Below are 17014 nucleotides of genomic sequence, written 5' to 3' on the forward strand. Positions count from 1 at the left end.
AAGGAGGGTGATACCTCAATAGTTTCTGCACACAGACTTATCCCCTTTTGTGAAGAAAGTTATGAAGTAAACATTCCTCAGGTCCCCAGGGATCTCCTTGTTGTACCAGATTCAAAGAACAAATCTGTAGTCTCCTCACCATAAGCCTTAAAGTTTTCAGTAGGTATACCATCTGGTCCAGTAGCCTTGTTTTTCTTGATTTCCTTGATGGCATGACAGATTTCTTCTAGGACATGGGGTCTGATGAGGGATATCCTTTTGCGGTACTGAGAGAAAAATTCAGATCCATCGCAGTTGACTCACAGTTCAGGAGTGCCTCAAAATGCTCAAACTGCTATTTCCATCTAGCTTGGAAGGATTTGTTGTCTTTGATGAGTGTTGAGCCATCTTCCAATCACTGTGGAAAGTTGGATGGCTTTTGTTGCCTGGAAAAAACTATGAATGTTACGTTTGTTGGCATATTGCTAAATCTCCTTGGCTTTATCTTGCTACCATTGGTTTTTTTTTATTTCCTGGATCCTCCTTTGAGCTTCAGCTTTGAGGAGCTTTTGAGATGAGATGTCTTCTTTTGAGATGAGGTGCTACATCTTATCAGTACTTTGTATGATGACATTTATATCTTCTTGTCACTATTTTCCAGATATGTTCTAGAAAAAAAAAGATAGCCATTGATAGTATGAAGTAATGCTTCCTTCTGCCTATGTCCTAGGATCACATTTGCCTTTTTCTAGTCACTAGCCTTTTCACAATTACTATCCATTTCATTTGTAATTTCTAGTTGATGATCTCCCAGCTTATAAAGAAATTCTTAATGTTAGTACTATAACTAGTCCTGCCCATACTGTCAGATCAGTGTGCGACGTCCCTAGTATTTGGACAGGCCTGCCTAAAAGCTTCCTCAGTCTCTATTGTGTCTCCAAATTTCTGCCTGTCACAACTTGATCTTAATTTAGAATCCTTACATTTGGAGGCTGCAGACAGAAAAGGTATCCTCTTCCAGGTACCCCAGTTCAGTTTGCAGTTCTCCAAACTTCTGCCTTGATCTTCCCAGAGAGAGTTGTCCCTCTCAGGACCCTCTCCCAATTCAAGCCTTTAGGGCAATAATCATGACCTCCTGCCTTCCCCATAGTCATTCCCATGCCTCGCAGGTGATATCGAACACCTGTGTTTTGCCCCTCTATACTGTCTCGTCTGTCACAGCCTCCAAACACTTGTCGGGGTTTTAGCCATCCCCTGGCTTACATCCTCTTGCTCTACCTGGACTCTTTCCACCACTGCACCCAAGCCCAGCTTTATGGACTCTAGTCCTAGTCAGTCTATGGCCTTTCTCTGGCCTATACCTGGTCCTAGTAGGACACTACACCTTGCTGTGCTTACTGCGCACCTTACTGTGACCTGTGCATCAGTGACTCAGGTTCATAGCACCTGAGTCACTGAAATCTCTGATGCCTGCAGAACAAAAGATCTCGTGTCTCTGCATGACTCAAATCCCCACTCATCCTTCCAGGGAAGCCCTTCACTTCCTTTTCCCTCTACTCAGTTTCTAGCTTTAAGTATTGCACAGGGCCCTGGCTCCCTGACATGGGTCTTCCCTCTCTACTCCCATGGTTCCCTCCTACTTCCCTCTCTACTATGTTCCTTTCTCTCCCTTCCCCTTCAGTGAAGTAAAAGAGTTAGGCTTCTCTGTTGCAAGTACCTAAATGCATAGTTCGTACTTTTTTACACTGCTGTTACTCCAATATGTGGGAGCATCCAGGCATTGCACATTCTACCAATCCTTCCCTGTTCTGATAAAGCACCCTCATTTTGTTTTATCAGAAATTTCACTATTACATTTCTATTTTTTGTCCCACAGTTAATAATGAAAAGCTATTTTTCCAATGCAGCATGATATAAAACATTTTGTTTAAGTCAGGAAAAATAATACTTACTCCATCTTGAAATGTTACCCAAAAAAACACATTCAGTTACTCTAGCATGATATACAGTTAATCTAACTTTGTTACTCTCATACTGTATTTATTCTATTTTCTTTCTACTGCCATTTCTTGAATTATTCTTTTTTTCAATAGCTAAAGCTTTCTATAAGCTTCCTAACTGAGGCCAATAGGAATAGGCAGTCTCAATAAGAATAGATGTAGTTGTTCAGATAACTTTTCCCTGTTCTTAAATAATACATTCACTATCTATTCATGTCATTAACTTGAACAGGTTATTTAAAAGTTTATAATTTAACGTGTTACTTCTTTTAGAGTTCTGAAGTTATCCCTACCTACTCACATGAAAGCATAAAGTTATTCTCTTTCTCCTTTCTGCCCTCCTGTCTTTGCCCTCATATGTTCAAAACCGAGGCAAAATATTCACTTGTAATTGTGACATATCTAAATTTTCTTGAACTTCTCATATTCTCACTGATGAGCATCTCTATTTCTTTTGTTCTTGTTCTTTTTCATTTGTATGACTGAAAGACCTTTACTATTTTTTTAAAATATTTTAATTAGGACTTTGCAAGGCCTAGCTTAACTCCTCTTTTGGAAATTCTTACTTTGTCCCTATACCTCCAGGATATACTCTCAGCCATAGATTTCTTTGCTGGTAAGTGCTCTAATAATGATAAGTGGCTTTCAGTGTATTCTTTCTGTCAATTTTGAATTGGTTATTTAACAAGGCAAGTCTAGAACCCTTCCTGCAAGTTTTTCTATTTGCATGCAATGCAAATAATTTTTTACCTGAAGTCCAATCTTTCTCAATGTTTAGATGTCTTAGCTCTTCAGTCCATTTGATCTCACTAGCAAGTTTCCTTACAGACTTACTTTTGTTTATCCTTCCATATAATTTAAACTAAATTCATAATAGTTTAAACTACGTGCACAATAATATTACCCCTTGATAGTTCCATGACTATTTGGTGAGTACCATGTGCAAGTGAAACTATACCCTGCTTTCTACAGTATTACTTATCACAGAGGTAAAGTTGTTATGATCTTCACAGACATCAAAATCATAATTTACTTCCATTATCAGAGACCACCACAGATGAGCATGATTCTTTTCTGTTCTGAAGCCGATTGAATGGCCTGTCTAAGATGAGAACTTTTTCTCCTCTGCTTCTCATATGTAGAAATGACTGAAGGATAGGTGTTGTGTAATAGGTAATTTAAAAGTCACCATAAATGTATAAAAGCACTGATTGATGTTCCCCCTCAGCACCAATCTGACCATGGAGCCTGGGATTAATTCATCTGAAAAATGAACAGCATCCTTGACCAGTCCCTCCTTCTGTCTACTGAAGTGATTACTAAGCCACTTGAAAGCTTTACTTTATCTTGAAAAACTAAACAGATTCAGCTTCTTAAGCAAAAGTTCTGCAAAGTACACTGTCCTGGGTGAAGGAAGGGCTAAGGTTTCTTTTGATGTTTAGCTACCTGCACTTTTCAGGTGGCAGAATTTCAAAGAAGAAAGCTGGCTTCTTCCCCTAGCCTGGCCCATCAGCTCTTTGTAGATAGCTGGGCTGCACTCATGTTTCCATTGGATTTAGAGTGCTAAATTGGAAGCCATAAACTCCAGGTGGCTCTTTGAATACCTTTATACCTGAAAGGAGCCCTGCTGCCTGCATAGCATTAATGAGGCAGGTGACAGCTTCTTATGAGCAAGAGGAATCTATTCTCATCTGTATCACTGACCTCTTGTAATCTCAGTAAGTCATGTAACTTTCTTTTCAACAGCTGTAGAATGTGAATAACAGTGCTTCCCTAGTTTAGAGCATAAGACTTGCCATTAACTGGTTAAGACCACAGATCTTGCCCAGTCTCCTGTGTCACACAGTGGCAAAAGTATTGGAAAGATCCACTCACTGAAGTGTACAACACACTTTGGGATCAGAAATTTCCTGATTTTAGAGTCCTTAATTTAAAAAATTCAGGTTTTTGCATGAATTACACTAGCTCATTTTAATGATTCCATTGTATACTTCTGTGGTCGCCAGCATTTGCAGTACAGCCCCCCTGCTGTATGTGCGTGTATATATGTATATGTGTGTGTGTGTGTGTGTGTGTGTGTGTGTGTGTGGCTGTATATATGTGTGCATATATATCTAGAGAGAGAGATACACACACACACATACATACATATATATATACACACACTCATCTATACATCTATATATATATATGGATATATGGATGTATAGATGAGTGTGTGTATATATGTATATGTGTTTGCACATATATGCATATAAGCATGTCTGTCTCTACCTACTAGCCATCCATCTTATGTGTCATTAATGTAATATTGCCATAATATTTGAATATCTCAAATCTTTATTTATCTTTGCATCAGCCCTTGAGGTAGTTCAATTCTATTTTACCTATTTACAGATGGATAAGTTTAACAAAGGTACACTAGAATGTCATGCTAATGTAGCATTGCTGCTTCTAATATCTAAATTAGCTGAGGTGTCTCTAAACAGATTGCACATATTCTGGGCTGGAATGGTGTTGCAATCATCATAATTCAGAGAATATGTAAAAAACCAAGATTCTGAGGCTACTTCTAATGACTTATCTTTGAATGGGCTGTCTTCATTTTCATAGTGGGTTAAATGCAAACCACTGTTTTGTCTGGTATTTGACTTGGTCTATACTTAAGCTTGTTTTTCTCAGACCTGAGGAGGGACACTTTGTGCCTAAAAGCTTGTCTTTCTCCCAACTATACACTTAGTCCAATAAAAGATATTACAAAGGGGAAAAAAAAACATTTTGCTTCTTTGCCATGTTGACATGCACAAACGAGACAAGCTCAGGGTCACAGAGCAGTAACTAAGAACAGGTATCTCACATGGTAACATCATAACCATAGAACTTTCCTTTCTCTTTATGGAGTGTGTTACATTACAACATACAATGTAGATAGGATTTGAAAAATCAGTTGTCAGCTACTAAAAGAAGGTACTATCGTCTTCCTAATGGAACTCTTCACTAATTAAAAAAAATATAGTAAAGAATGTGCTCTCAACCCAGGAGGGCAATATGCTACCTTGAAGTGTAGAAGCAAGTCAAAATACTTTACAAGAAAATGTCTCATTCTTATTCAAGAACCAACTTCAACCATCAGATTTATGTGTGTTTACCCATTTTAACTAATGAGTATTGCATATATATGTACCCGCAAGTACCATTTGCTTCAAAATAATTTTTTAACAGGATACATAGATCTATATTTATATATGCATAATTTTTCTATTTTATTTTTTCTTCCAGCTGAGGTCTACCCAAAAATGTACCACACATGTTTCTTTCTGGTGACATACATGGCACCACTCTGTCTTATGGTGTTGGCCTATTTGCAAATATTTCGAAAACTATGGTGCCGCCAAGTAAGTTATTTATACTGATTCACATTTAGGTTTATTGGTTATGTTTATGTCTATTTAAGAATAAAAGATTTTCTCCAAAAATTCCATAACACCACTTAGGTCCTGAGGAGTGCACCCAGTGTTATGATTAGCCTTACTGGCAGTCTAGAAGATTTGGATGCCTACTATTTCAGAAAGGAAGGCAATTACAGTGAATGATGAAATATTTTGTACATGTCTGGGAAACTCTTCAAAAGAAGAAACAAACCCAGTGAGAAAAGGATCCCTGATTTTCCTAAATGGCACTTCCTTACATAATGGTGGTTGATTTTACATAGATTTTCACAGATTCACAGAGGTTTAGGGCTGAAAGAGACCTCATGAGATCATCGGATCTAGCTCCCCTGCTTTGGGCAGGAAAGACTGCTGGGGTCAAATAACCCCGGCAAGGTGTGGATCTAGTCTGCTTTTGAAGAACTCCAGGGTAGGTGCCTGCTCCAACCCCACTAGGAGTCTATTTCAGTTGGTCACATGAACTGTGAAGAAGTTTTTCCTTATATCCAGTCTGAAACTTTCTTCTAGGAAATTATGACCATTTCTCCTGGTTTTCCGCTGGGGCGCTTTGGTGAATAGTTGTTCACCTAGCCCCTGATGCTCTCCCCTGATATATTTGTCAGCTGCCACCAAATACCTGCAAAGTCTTCTCTTTTCCAGGCTGACAGTCCCACATCTGTCAGCCTTTCCTTGTAGCGTGCTCTTCAGGCCTCTAATCATGCAAGTGGCTCTTCTCGGGACTCTCTCAAGCTTTTCTACATCCTTTTTGAGGTGTGGCACCTAGAACTAGATGAAGTACTCCAGCTGTGGCCTCACCAATGCCAAGTAGAGTGGAAGAATAACTTCCTTAGTTTTGTTTGAGATGCATCAGTTGATGCATACAAGTGTATTGTTTGTTCTGGTAGCTGTAGCATCACACTGGTGGCTCATATTCATTTTATGGTCGATTATTATCCCCAGGTCCCTTTTGAATGTGAGGCTAGCTAGGGTTGCACCAATGGCCCTGTAAGTTTGCTGAGGATTTTTCATCCCCAGATGAAGCACTTTTCAGTGTTGAACAGCATCTGGTTCTGGTTTGCCCTTCTAACTAATCTGTCTAGGACTATCTGAACCATCAGCCTACTTTGATGCATGGCTGCACTCTGGGGGGACCCCACTGGCTACCTTCCACAAGGTCAACACAGATCCATTTATTAGAACTGTCTGGATCCAGCCCCATATCCAGTTTGCCACCCATCTGACTGTTGAATTGTTGATCTCATCGTCCCCTAGTTTTACTCTGAGAGCTTCATGGAACACCAAGTAAAAGGCCAACCTAAAATCCAAGTAAATGGCATTGGCATTATCTCCCTTATCCAGGTGGTGAGTAACCTGGTCATAGATGGAGATGATGTTAGTCAGACATGACCTACCTATGACAAAACCATGCTGGCTGTCATTCAGAATTTTGCCTCCTACTGGCTTATCATATATGGACTCCTTGATATACTTATCTTTTTCGAGGATTTTTCCTGGGATTGAGGCCAGGCTGATCAGCCTGTAGTTCCCTGGATCCTCTCTCATCCTCTTCCTGAAGATGGGAACAACACTGGCCCTTTTCCAGTCTTCTGGGACCTCTCCTGAGTGCCACGAATTCTCAAAGAGATTCACCAGCAGTCCTGTGATGACTTCGGCTAATTCATTCAGCGTTCTCGGATGGAGTTCATTCAGTCCTGATGAATTATAGACATCCAGCCTCTCTAGCTGTTCTTTCACCAGCTCTACATTGATTGTTGGTAGGTGATCACCCCTACTGTGACTATTCTGTGTCATATTTGCATTTGTCAGGCTATCACTCTTGGACTGGTGGAATACAGATGTGAAGCACTCATTCAGGAGTTCAGTTTTCTCCTTGGTGTCAGTGATCAGATGTGTAGATGCATTGAGCAGTGGTCCCACAGTTCCACTGGTTTTCCTTCTGTTATCTAACCTGAATTTGGTCACCACCTTTGCTTTTCTAATCTGCCTCCAACAGGTGTGGACTAATCTTATGTAGTTCTCCTTGGGACCTAATCCTATAATATCATTGGTAAGCCTCCCTTTTCAGAAGATCTGCAATTTTCCTATTGAGCAAAGACAGGCTACCAGCCCCAGTGCCAACTTTTTTGCTTACAGGTAAGGATAACTTCTGTGCACCAAAGACTGTGTCCTTGAGGAACAACCACTCTTCATCCACACTCTTTCCCTGAGGTCCATGATCCTGTAGGGTATTATTCACTAAAGCTTTTAGCTTACTGAAGTCAGCTTTTTTTAATGTCAAGAATTTGTACCTGACTGACAGATTTCCCAGTCCTGTGACGGACAGTGAAAGTGATAGTGTCATGGTCACTGTTGCCTAGGTTACCCTCTGTCATCAGATCACTCTCCAGGTCATCCCTCTTGGCCAAAACTAAATCTAGAAGTGCATTTCCTCTGGTCAACCCATATACTTCCTGGGACAGGTGGAGTTCGTCAATACAAGGCAGGAGTCTATGCAACTGGTCAGATCTGGCTGAGGGCTCTTCCCAGGAGATGTCTGGGTAGTTAAGGTCTGCATGATGACCATATCCCATGCTCTTGCAGCCTCTTCCAGTTCACTGGAGAAGTCCAGATCTAGCACCTCATCTTGATTCAGAAGTCTATAATATATGCCTACAGTTGGGTCCCTTTCACTGTGTCCCCACCATAACTTGACACAGAGGATCTCAAGTTGTCTTTCCTCAATTGCAGCTTCCAAGGAGGTGTATTACTCCTTTACATATACAGCTAGACCTCCACCCTTTTCCTCTATGCAATCCCTCCTATGCAGGGTGTGGCCCTCTATAGCTACAATCCAATCATGGGTAGAGTCCCACCAGGTCTCTGTTATCCCTATGATATCATAGCTCCTGCTGGAAAGGAGGAGGGCCAGTTCCTCCTGTTTTTTCCCCATGCTCCTGGCATTTGTGTACAGGCATTTGAGCCCTCTGCTGGAGGACCTCCATTTCCTGTCACATTGAGGAAGCTCCACTGCCTCAGCTCATGCTGTAGTGCCCTTCCTGTTGTTTCCTGTTGTAATGGTTATTTGTTTTTTAGACCCTTGGCTTGCTCTGCTTGTTGCTTCCGCCCTCCCCCATCCCCTGGTGATGTCAGTTTAAAGCCCTGTCCAGGCGGTCTGCCATCCTGACCAAGAAAAGAACCTTTCTCTTCAGCATGAGGTAGATACCATCCCTTCCCAGAAGACGTCTGTCTGTGAAGTGCATGCTGTGGTCAAGGAAGCCAAAACCCTCTCTATAGCACCATCACCAGAGCATTCAGTTCACCTCTTCAGTACATTTTTCATAGCTGCTGGAGTATAGATGTGTGGAAAGTTTTTTCCTCCTTTCTTACAAACTCAAAAATGAACCTATTCAACTTAAATATCTGTCAAATGCCTCTTTGACATTTTTTTGTTACATTCATCTGTGATAATGAGCCCCTGTGTGACCAAAGGCTGGTTTAGAAATCAACAATTCAAAATTCAGAAATGTGAAATCAGATTTTTCATACACATGGCCGTTTTGTCAAACGTTTTATTGAAATGATAAGCAAAATGAAGAACAGAGAAACAACCAGTCAGACAACCCCCCCCCGAAATTAAGTAAGCAAAAATGGTATACAGTATTTCAAAAAAAATTTTTGCCATTTTCATGCTGCACAAATTAGCAAGCTGCTTGATCATCACTTCAGTGCCTGAGCAGGTTGAGCAGATTAGCAATTGCTTGTACTTCACACTGTTTCTGTATTGCTGTGCTCTGGACTTAGTCAACCCATATGTGGCACTTCCTTGCTACCCACTAAAGGACCAGTAAAGTGGTAAATGTCATGTGAAGTGAGAGATTCCACTTTTATAATTTCCAGGCAGCTCTTACAAGGCATCATACTCAATATAGCCTTGAGTAATTTCTATCCTGTCATTACTTCTGACGACATCTGAAATTGAATGTCCTGCCAAGAATATAATACTTTATGTGATGTGTGCTATATATAGCTCTATCTAATATTTTATGGATTTCATTCATAGACTTAAAAAATCCAAATACATGCAGAACAAAGCAAAACATCCTGAAAATATTTTTGCCAGGATATGTATCTCCTGTAAAATTTGCTGACCTACAAAACCAAAATATACTATAAGGCATATGGCTTTAGGGAGTTGTGATGTCATCAGTCCATTAATCAAAGCAATATTATCCTAGATTTAAGTGTTACAAAATTAAAACAAATGTAAACCTGCCCTAGTTGCTTTAAAACTGTATTAGTTGCAGTTTTAGATCCTTGCATATATAATATTACTTATTCAAGATTTTAAGTTCATGTGTTTTGGTATGAACATTTAAAACCAGAGTGAATCATATGGACTGCACCTAAACCATAAAAATAAATGTTAACTGGCTGGATATTTTTTTTAATTATGTCAGTCTAAAACAGTTTTAAGATCTTTTGCATTATCCACACTGACAACTAATGTTAGGATGATACTAATATGAAAACCCTAGAAATTAGCTTCTACAATAAAAAAGTTACAATTACTAATGTTTGATTATCTCCAGTAAAGAATTACACATGCCTCTTTTCCTAGCGTAGATTCAGACAAGGCACATAAAGTGTCATACTAAGGAAAATTAGTAACATATCTTATTAGGAAACATGAATTGATTTGCAGAAAACATTAAGCATCTTTCAAAATGAAGTAGGTGTTATTTAGTGTAAATTAAATGCATGTTTTTTAATTTATTCTTTGATAATAACCACAGTTAAAGAGCTATGCTGTTTGTCAGAATGTCAGTTAATACACTAATACTACTGCACTGTACAAATGATCTTTCCAGATGCATACAAAAATACAATGTGCTAATGAAGACAGCTGCAAGCCTTGACAAGAAACCAGTTGAAATTATTTCTGTTTTCAAATGAGGGTATCAACAAAGTGAATCTTCAAAAATTACCTTGTGTAAAAATCTTGGACCACCTTTACTCTCAGGCAACTCTGGAAGTTTTCAATCATATCTTTCAATCAGGCATTTTTGGTACGGATTTACAAATTCAGAATTAAAGTCTTTATGAAAGAAAGGGCAATAATGTCAAAGTAATTTATTTTGATTACAAGTGAAGAGGGAGATATTCAATTCAAAAGAATATTTTCCCCATACATTTTAAAAAGGAGATTAAAAAGGGTATCTAAGCAGTTTCTCTATGATGAACATGCTGACACACATTCCACTTACCAGAAAGTTAGATAGACTTATATTGATTAAACCTTATGTTCTTTTACACTAAGATACATTTCTTTCCATTAGTTTAGTTTAATGAGAATTCGATCCATCATTTTTTGTTTTTAAAATGTTTTCAGTTTTTTAAACAAATATTATTATACTTTGAAGGGTTTCCTGCTGTTATAGAGGCATCTTTAAAAAATGACTTAAAGTTGGGGGTTAAAAAATGGGTATTCTACAATTTCAGTACTAACTATGTTCATTCTAAATGTTACTGTGAAACTACTGAGGATGTTTAGTTAGCTTGTTAGCATTCTATAAATCATACCCGTTAAACTTAGACTATAATACATTTTTATTATAACATCTAGAAAATTAATTTGTTCTTTGTGTATGCATGTGGTTATTAATGCATTAACTAATAATGAAGGCATATGTAAATCAAGTTAAATGCCCCTCAAGCTCTAGTATATTTAACAGCCCTGTAGGATTTATGTATTTTTGTTTTTTGCCTAGAATATTTTATTATATTATTTGCTTATTGGCTTAAAATGGAAAATGCTTCTTATTCTTTGAGTGTCCCCAAAGTATATATAACTCAGGAATGGGGTTCTATAGATAAATTCTATGGGAGTTTCTGTTGAGTACGTAAAGATTCAATAGGTAGTTTAAGGCAACTGCACATTGTGTATATTCTGCTGCAATCTATATCTGTGATCCCAGCCAGAGGCTGTTTGAATAGTAGATAAAACTTCTCTAATCACAGCATCATCAATCATGTCTCAAGTTTCATTAGAAATGAGCTGTTCCAAGTCTTGAGACAAGATCTACTTCTTTCAATCTAAATGGGAGTAGCTACAAAAAAACGGGTGCAAAAATTTTGGTGAAAAATGAAATGTTCACACCATAAAGAGGAAAAAACAATTTCTAGTGTGTGTGTTCGGGTTCCACCTCCACCCTCTTCATTTTCTTAATGTAATACCACAGCAGTGAAATGGAAGAGTCATCTTATAAGAGGAAATTCCATTATTAAAGTAGAATAAGTCCTTTGCAATAAGATACATCTCAGATATGAAAATTATGCTACTGTTGATTTTAGCCCAAAATCTGGGCGTAATGTTACAGCTCAAATTTTATTTGCTTTGTGTTTATAAAAACATCAATAATAGAGTAAATCTTAAAATATACCTCTGTTATATGCACCCCCAGTACAGTGATATATTGTTTGCTGGGAGGTTATAGTTACTAATATCAAGGCCAGTGGAGGAAAAATGGAAAAGTCAAGTGCCTACCTAGAGAAGTGAAGGACTGGGGGGGGTGGGGAAGAAGACAGCATTAGAACTCCAACAAGAGGAAAAAGTTAGAATAAAAATGGAGTTCTCACTAGACAACCAGAAGGAGGTGCATGTGCTTCAGGTTGGATATTCAACTCAAAAGGATCACATGCAACCTAGAAATTGGAAGCTTTGTAAGAACCCACTAAAATGAGAAGGTAAACAAAAGTTTCTGTTGCTATTGTCATTTCCTTCATTTTTAATTTCATGCTTATTTTGAGTCCATCTCATTGATTTTAAAATGCTTGAGAGGGGGCTGCAACATATGTAGAGAAATTCCAGATGTCCAACTTTAGTTAATTTTCAGCAATGAGACAGATTCAAGGAAATTAATTTATTTCCAACCCTAACCACTCTCAGAAAGGTAGAAACATTTTCTCCCATCTGGCTTCTGATGTGTTGCTTACATGTGAGGGCAGATAAGCGTAACCCCCAAAAGGATCTTCTAAGGAGACACAAATGAGCACCTCTTTCCCCAGTGGTTCTTTTTCCATCTATTGTAACATCTTTAACTGTATAACCTATTCCTTCATTCTGTGCCTTACTCCTTAATTAGAATATTGTCTTTTCACCCTTTAGCTGCATTCTCTAGCACTAACCTGATTTTTTTCATGAGAAAATAGTCCACAGGCACTCCTTTAGAAATGGCTGTGTTTAATAAGTTTCAAAGAGCATAGCGGACCAGCATTAATCCATTTAGCCATGACTATCTTTACATAAATGTTTTGAATTCACTTCCCTGCATTCTGAAACACAGGCATAGGCTGGAAATAAACATTCAGTTTCTCCTGGGAGAGCTGCTGCTCTTCCAAGAGAAATCACACACATACAGGTGTTTAGAATTTTTCTCCAAGAATAAAAATGGTTTCTCCAGGAGAGAAACAACCTGGGAACAATCAGGATTAAATAATTCCCTGGAAAGTTTCTTCTGAGAGAATGAATGTCTGTACATGTTCTCGTCTGAGAGAAACCATACCACAGTCTTCCTGTATTCCAGGGTGCTTTGCTTCCTACCCTCCTATAGGAAATTGTCACTCACTGGACTCTACTGCTCTAGCCGAGCAAGGAGCAGAATATGGCTTCTTCAGAATGCCCCATGTTGAGCTGCAAGGAGAGATGAGTTGACCCTGAGCAATCTGGGTCAGGCAATCAGGGATTCCCTGTACTTTGCTACTAGTCTGTCTCCAGGAAGATGGAGGGAGCCTGCAGAGGATGCTGAGATATGTTCCCAGGGGCTATGCAGCAGCATCACTGAAAACTCTCTCTTTTTCAGGGGCTCAGCAGTCAAATGTCTGTTCAGGCATCTAGGGATACATTTTTCTACCAGGATAATTGTCCCAGATCACTGGAATGTGTTTATGCAGTTGTAGTTTGAAAATCACTCTGGTCCCTCAACCCCTTGGCCAGAATCACAATGCAGGAAAAAATGACTACTTTCCCATTGCCTGCCCCCTCTCTACTCCCCTGCCTTCCCGCTCCCCTTCTCCCCACAAAGACCTTTCAAAAATAGTGTTCAAATCCCTTCTGGGCAGTTAGGTAACATGTTGAAAATATTATGGGTATTTGAAAAGCTATATACCCTGGTTTGTATGCATATTTTTGTATTTATGTGCACACCAAAATAAACCTATTATTAACAGCTTCTTAAATTTATTTATTCTCCTAATTGAGCAGTGTTTGATGACTGCAATCTATGGGAAAAATTGGCAGTGTAAAACTTTCTGTCAGCATATCCCCCTTCTCTTTTAGCTACTCCCTACAGAGTTTGTTTTTCACTGCAACAAATAGAGCAAATATCCATAATGAAGTTTCCACTTACTCTCTGTTCTTTCAGATCCCAGGAACTTCTTCAATAGTTCAGAGAAAATGGAAGCCACTACAGTTTTCAGCACAGCCCCGGGGGCTGGGACAATCAACAAAGTCAAGGATTAGTGCTGTGACAGCTGAAATAAAACAGATACGAGCAAGAAGAAAAACAGCACGTATGCTGATGGTTGTTCTCTTGGTTTTTGCACTTTGCTATCTACCAATTAGTATCCTCAATGTCTTAAAAAGGTAAACTTATCCAGAAATAGTTAATACCTTAGGAAAGCTTTTTGTCAAAAAGAAGTTTTCTCTGATACAATTTGATTCATTCGAACTGACAGACACCCACATAATGCAGGAAAGAATCTGAGCTAACCAATCAGCTGGCAGAACTTTAGTGAAAGATTGTAGAACCATTATTCATACTGGCTTTTATTTATGAAAATTACCTCATTTATCTCAACTTCCATGCCCATTTCTTTTTGTGAATGCACTCAAGGGCTGTGTCCAGATGAGCGTGGATGTGCAGTATATGGCATTGCAGCCCCATCCACACAGCGCACATGCAGGCATTCCCTGAACTGTTACTTTTTAGTACAGAGGGTCGGTGGGGAGGGACAGGAGGCATCCCTGGGAGATCTGAAAGGTAAAAAAAACTCCACACCTTAAAAAAGTGACATGGCCCATGGTTATGTCCCAGCTCTGCCACTGATTTGATGTGGGTTCTTTGGTGAATCATTATTAGGTGCCTGTACACAAATGCATGGAGCCTGGGAAACGAGCAGGAAGAATTGGAAGTCCTTGCACAGCAGTGGAACTATTACATGATTGGAATAACAGAGACTTGATTGGATAGTTTGCATGACTAGAAAACTGTCACAGATTGGTACAAACTATTCAGGAAGGACTGGCAGGGGAGAAGAGGAGGAGGAGTCACACTTTATGTAAAAAGAGCCATATTATTGCTCAGAGTTCCAGTATGAAACTGAAATAGGCCGTTTGAGAGTCTCTCAGTTAAGGTCAGAGGGGAAAGCAACAAGGGTGATGTCATGGTGGGGGTCTGCTATAGACCACCAGGCCAGGAGTAAGTGGTAGATGAGGCTTTCTATAAGAAGCTAGTGAAAGTTTCCTGATCACAAGCCCCAATTCTCTTGGGGGACTTCCATCACCCTGACATCCGCTGGGAGGGCAATACAGTAGTGTGCAGGCAATCCAGGAAGTTTTTACAGTGTCAGAGACAACTTCCTGGTGCAAGTGCTGGAGCAGCCAACTAGGGGCCATGCTCTTGACCCGCTACTAAGAAACAGGGAAGAATTGGTGGGGAATGTAGTGGATAGCAACTTGGGCAGCAGTGACCACAAGATGATTGAGTTCAGGACCCTGAGGAAAGGAAGGATGGAGAACAGCAAAGTAAGAACCCTAGACTTTAGAAAAGCAGACTATGACTTACTCGGGGAACTCATGGTCAGGACCCCTGAAAAGCCAGCCTTAGGGGAAGAGGAGCCCAGGAGAGCTGGCTGTACTTGAAAGAAGCCTTACGGAGAGTGCAGGAACAAACCATCCTGATGCACAGGGAAACTGACAAAAGACCAGCTTGGCTTAGCAGAGAACTTTTTAGTAAACTAAATCACAAAAAGGAAGCTTATAAGAAGTGGAAATTTGGACAAATAACTAGGGAAGAATATAAGAGCATTGCTCCAGTATACAGGGATGCAGTCAGGAAGGCGAAAGCACAATTGGAGTTGCAGCTAGCAAGGGATGTGAAGAGTAACAAGAAGGGTTTCTACAAGTATGTCAGTAGCATGAGAAGGATCAGGGGAAGTGTGGGTTCCTTACTGAGTGGGGGGAGGCAACCTAGCGACAGAGGATGCAGAGAATGCTGAAGTACTCAATGTCTATTTCACTTCAGTCTTCATAGGCAAAGTCAGCTCTCAAACTACTGCATCTGGCAGCACAGTTTAGAGAGGAGGTGAGTAGCTCCCAGTGGTGAAAGAACAGATTAGGGACTATTTAGAAAAGCTGGATGTGTACAAGTCCATGGGGCCAGATGGGATGCACCTGAGGGTGCTGGTGTGATTGCAGAGCCACTGGCCATCATCTTTGAAAACTCATGGTGATCAGGAGAGGTCCCAGATGATTGGAAAAGAGCAGACATCATGCCCATATTTAAGAAAGGGAAAAAGGAGGATCCAGGGAACTACAGAGCAGTCAGCCTCACCTCAATCCCTGGAAAAATCATGGAAGAGATCCTCAAGGAATCCATCTCAAAGCACTTGGAGAAGAAGGTGATTAGGAACAGTCAGCATGGATTCACCAGGGGCAAGTCATGCCTGACCAACCTGTTTGCCTTCTATGATGAGGTGACTGGCTTTGTGGATGCAGGGAGACCGGTGGATGTGGGATACCTTGATTTTAGCAAGGCTTTTGATATGGTCTCTCACAACATTCTCACAGGCAAGCTAAGGAAGTACAGGCAGGATGAATGGTGTCTGGATCATACGGCTCAGTGAGTAATAATCAATGGCTCAATGCCTGGTTGGCAACCAGTATCAAGTGGAGTGGCCCAGGAATCAGTCCTGGGGTGAGTTTTGTGCAACATCTTCATCAACAACCTGGAAGATGGCATAGACTGCACCTTCAGGAAGTTTGCAGATGATACCAATTTGTGGGGAGTAGTAGATACACTGGAGGGTAGGACTAAGATTTGAGTGGCCTAGATAAACTGGAGGACTGGGCCAAAAGAAATCTCATGAGGTTCATCAAGGACAAAGTCCTACACTTAGGCTAGAACAATCCCATGCACCAGTCCAGGCTGGGGGCTGACTGACTGACTGACTGGGCAGCAGCTCTTCAAAAAGACATAGGGTTGACAGTGGACAATAAACTGGATATGAGCCAGCAGTGTGCCCTAGTTGCCAGGAAGGCTAATGGCATACTGGGCTGCATTGCTAGGTGTCTTGTCAGTAGGTCCAGGGAAGTGATTATTCCCCTCTACTTAGCACTGGTGAGGCCCCATCTGGAGTATTGTGTTCAGTTTTTCTCCCCCCTCCCCCCAACTACAGAAAGGATGTGGACAAATTGGAGACAGTCCAGTGGAGGGTAACAAATATGGTTTGGGGGCTGGGAGACATGACTTATGAGGAGAGGCTGAGAGAACTGGGTTTATTCAGTCTAGGAAAGAGAAGACTGAGAGGGGATTTAATAAAAACCTGAAA

At 40.1% G+C, this 17014-nt stretch overlaps 1 protein-coding gene across 2 annotated transcripts in view; it reads left to right on the forward strand.

The window, feature by feature from the left end:
* HCRTR2 (hypocretin receptor 2) overlaps positions 1–17014 on the forward strand; it is a 67057-nt gene that overhangs the window by 38531 nt on the left and 11512 nt on the right. For both annotated transcript variants that reach the window (XM_090031388.1, XM_090031389.1), the window contains exons 4-5: positions 5259–5374; positions 13828–14048. In XM_090031388.1, coding sequence (XP_089887514.1) covers positions 5259–5374; positions 13828–14048 — 337 coding nt within the window. The remainder of the gene's footprint in view (positions 1–5258; positions 5375–13827; positions 14049–17014) is intronic.

Source organism: Crocodylus siamensis, chromosome 1, assembly GCF_052110815.1.
Source record: "Crocodylus siamensis isolate JL-2025a chromosome 1, ASM5211081v1, whole genome shotgun sequence".
Classification (NCBI taxonomy): domain Eukaryota; kingdom Metazoa; phylum Chordata; order Crocodylia; family Crocodylidae; genus Crocodylus; species Crocodylus siamensis.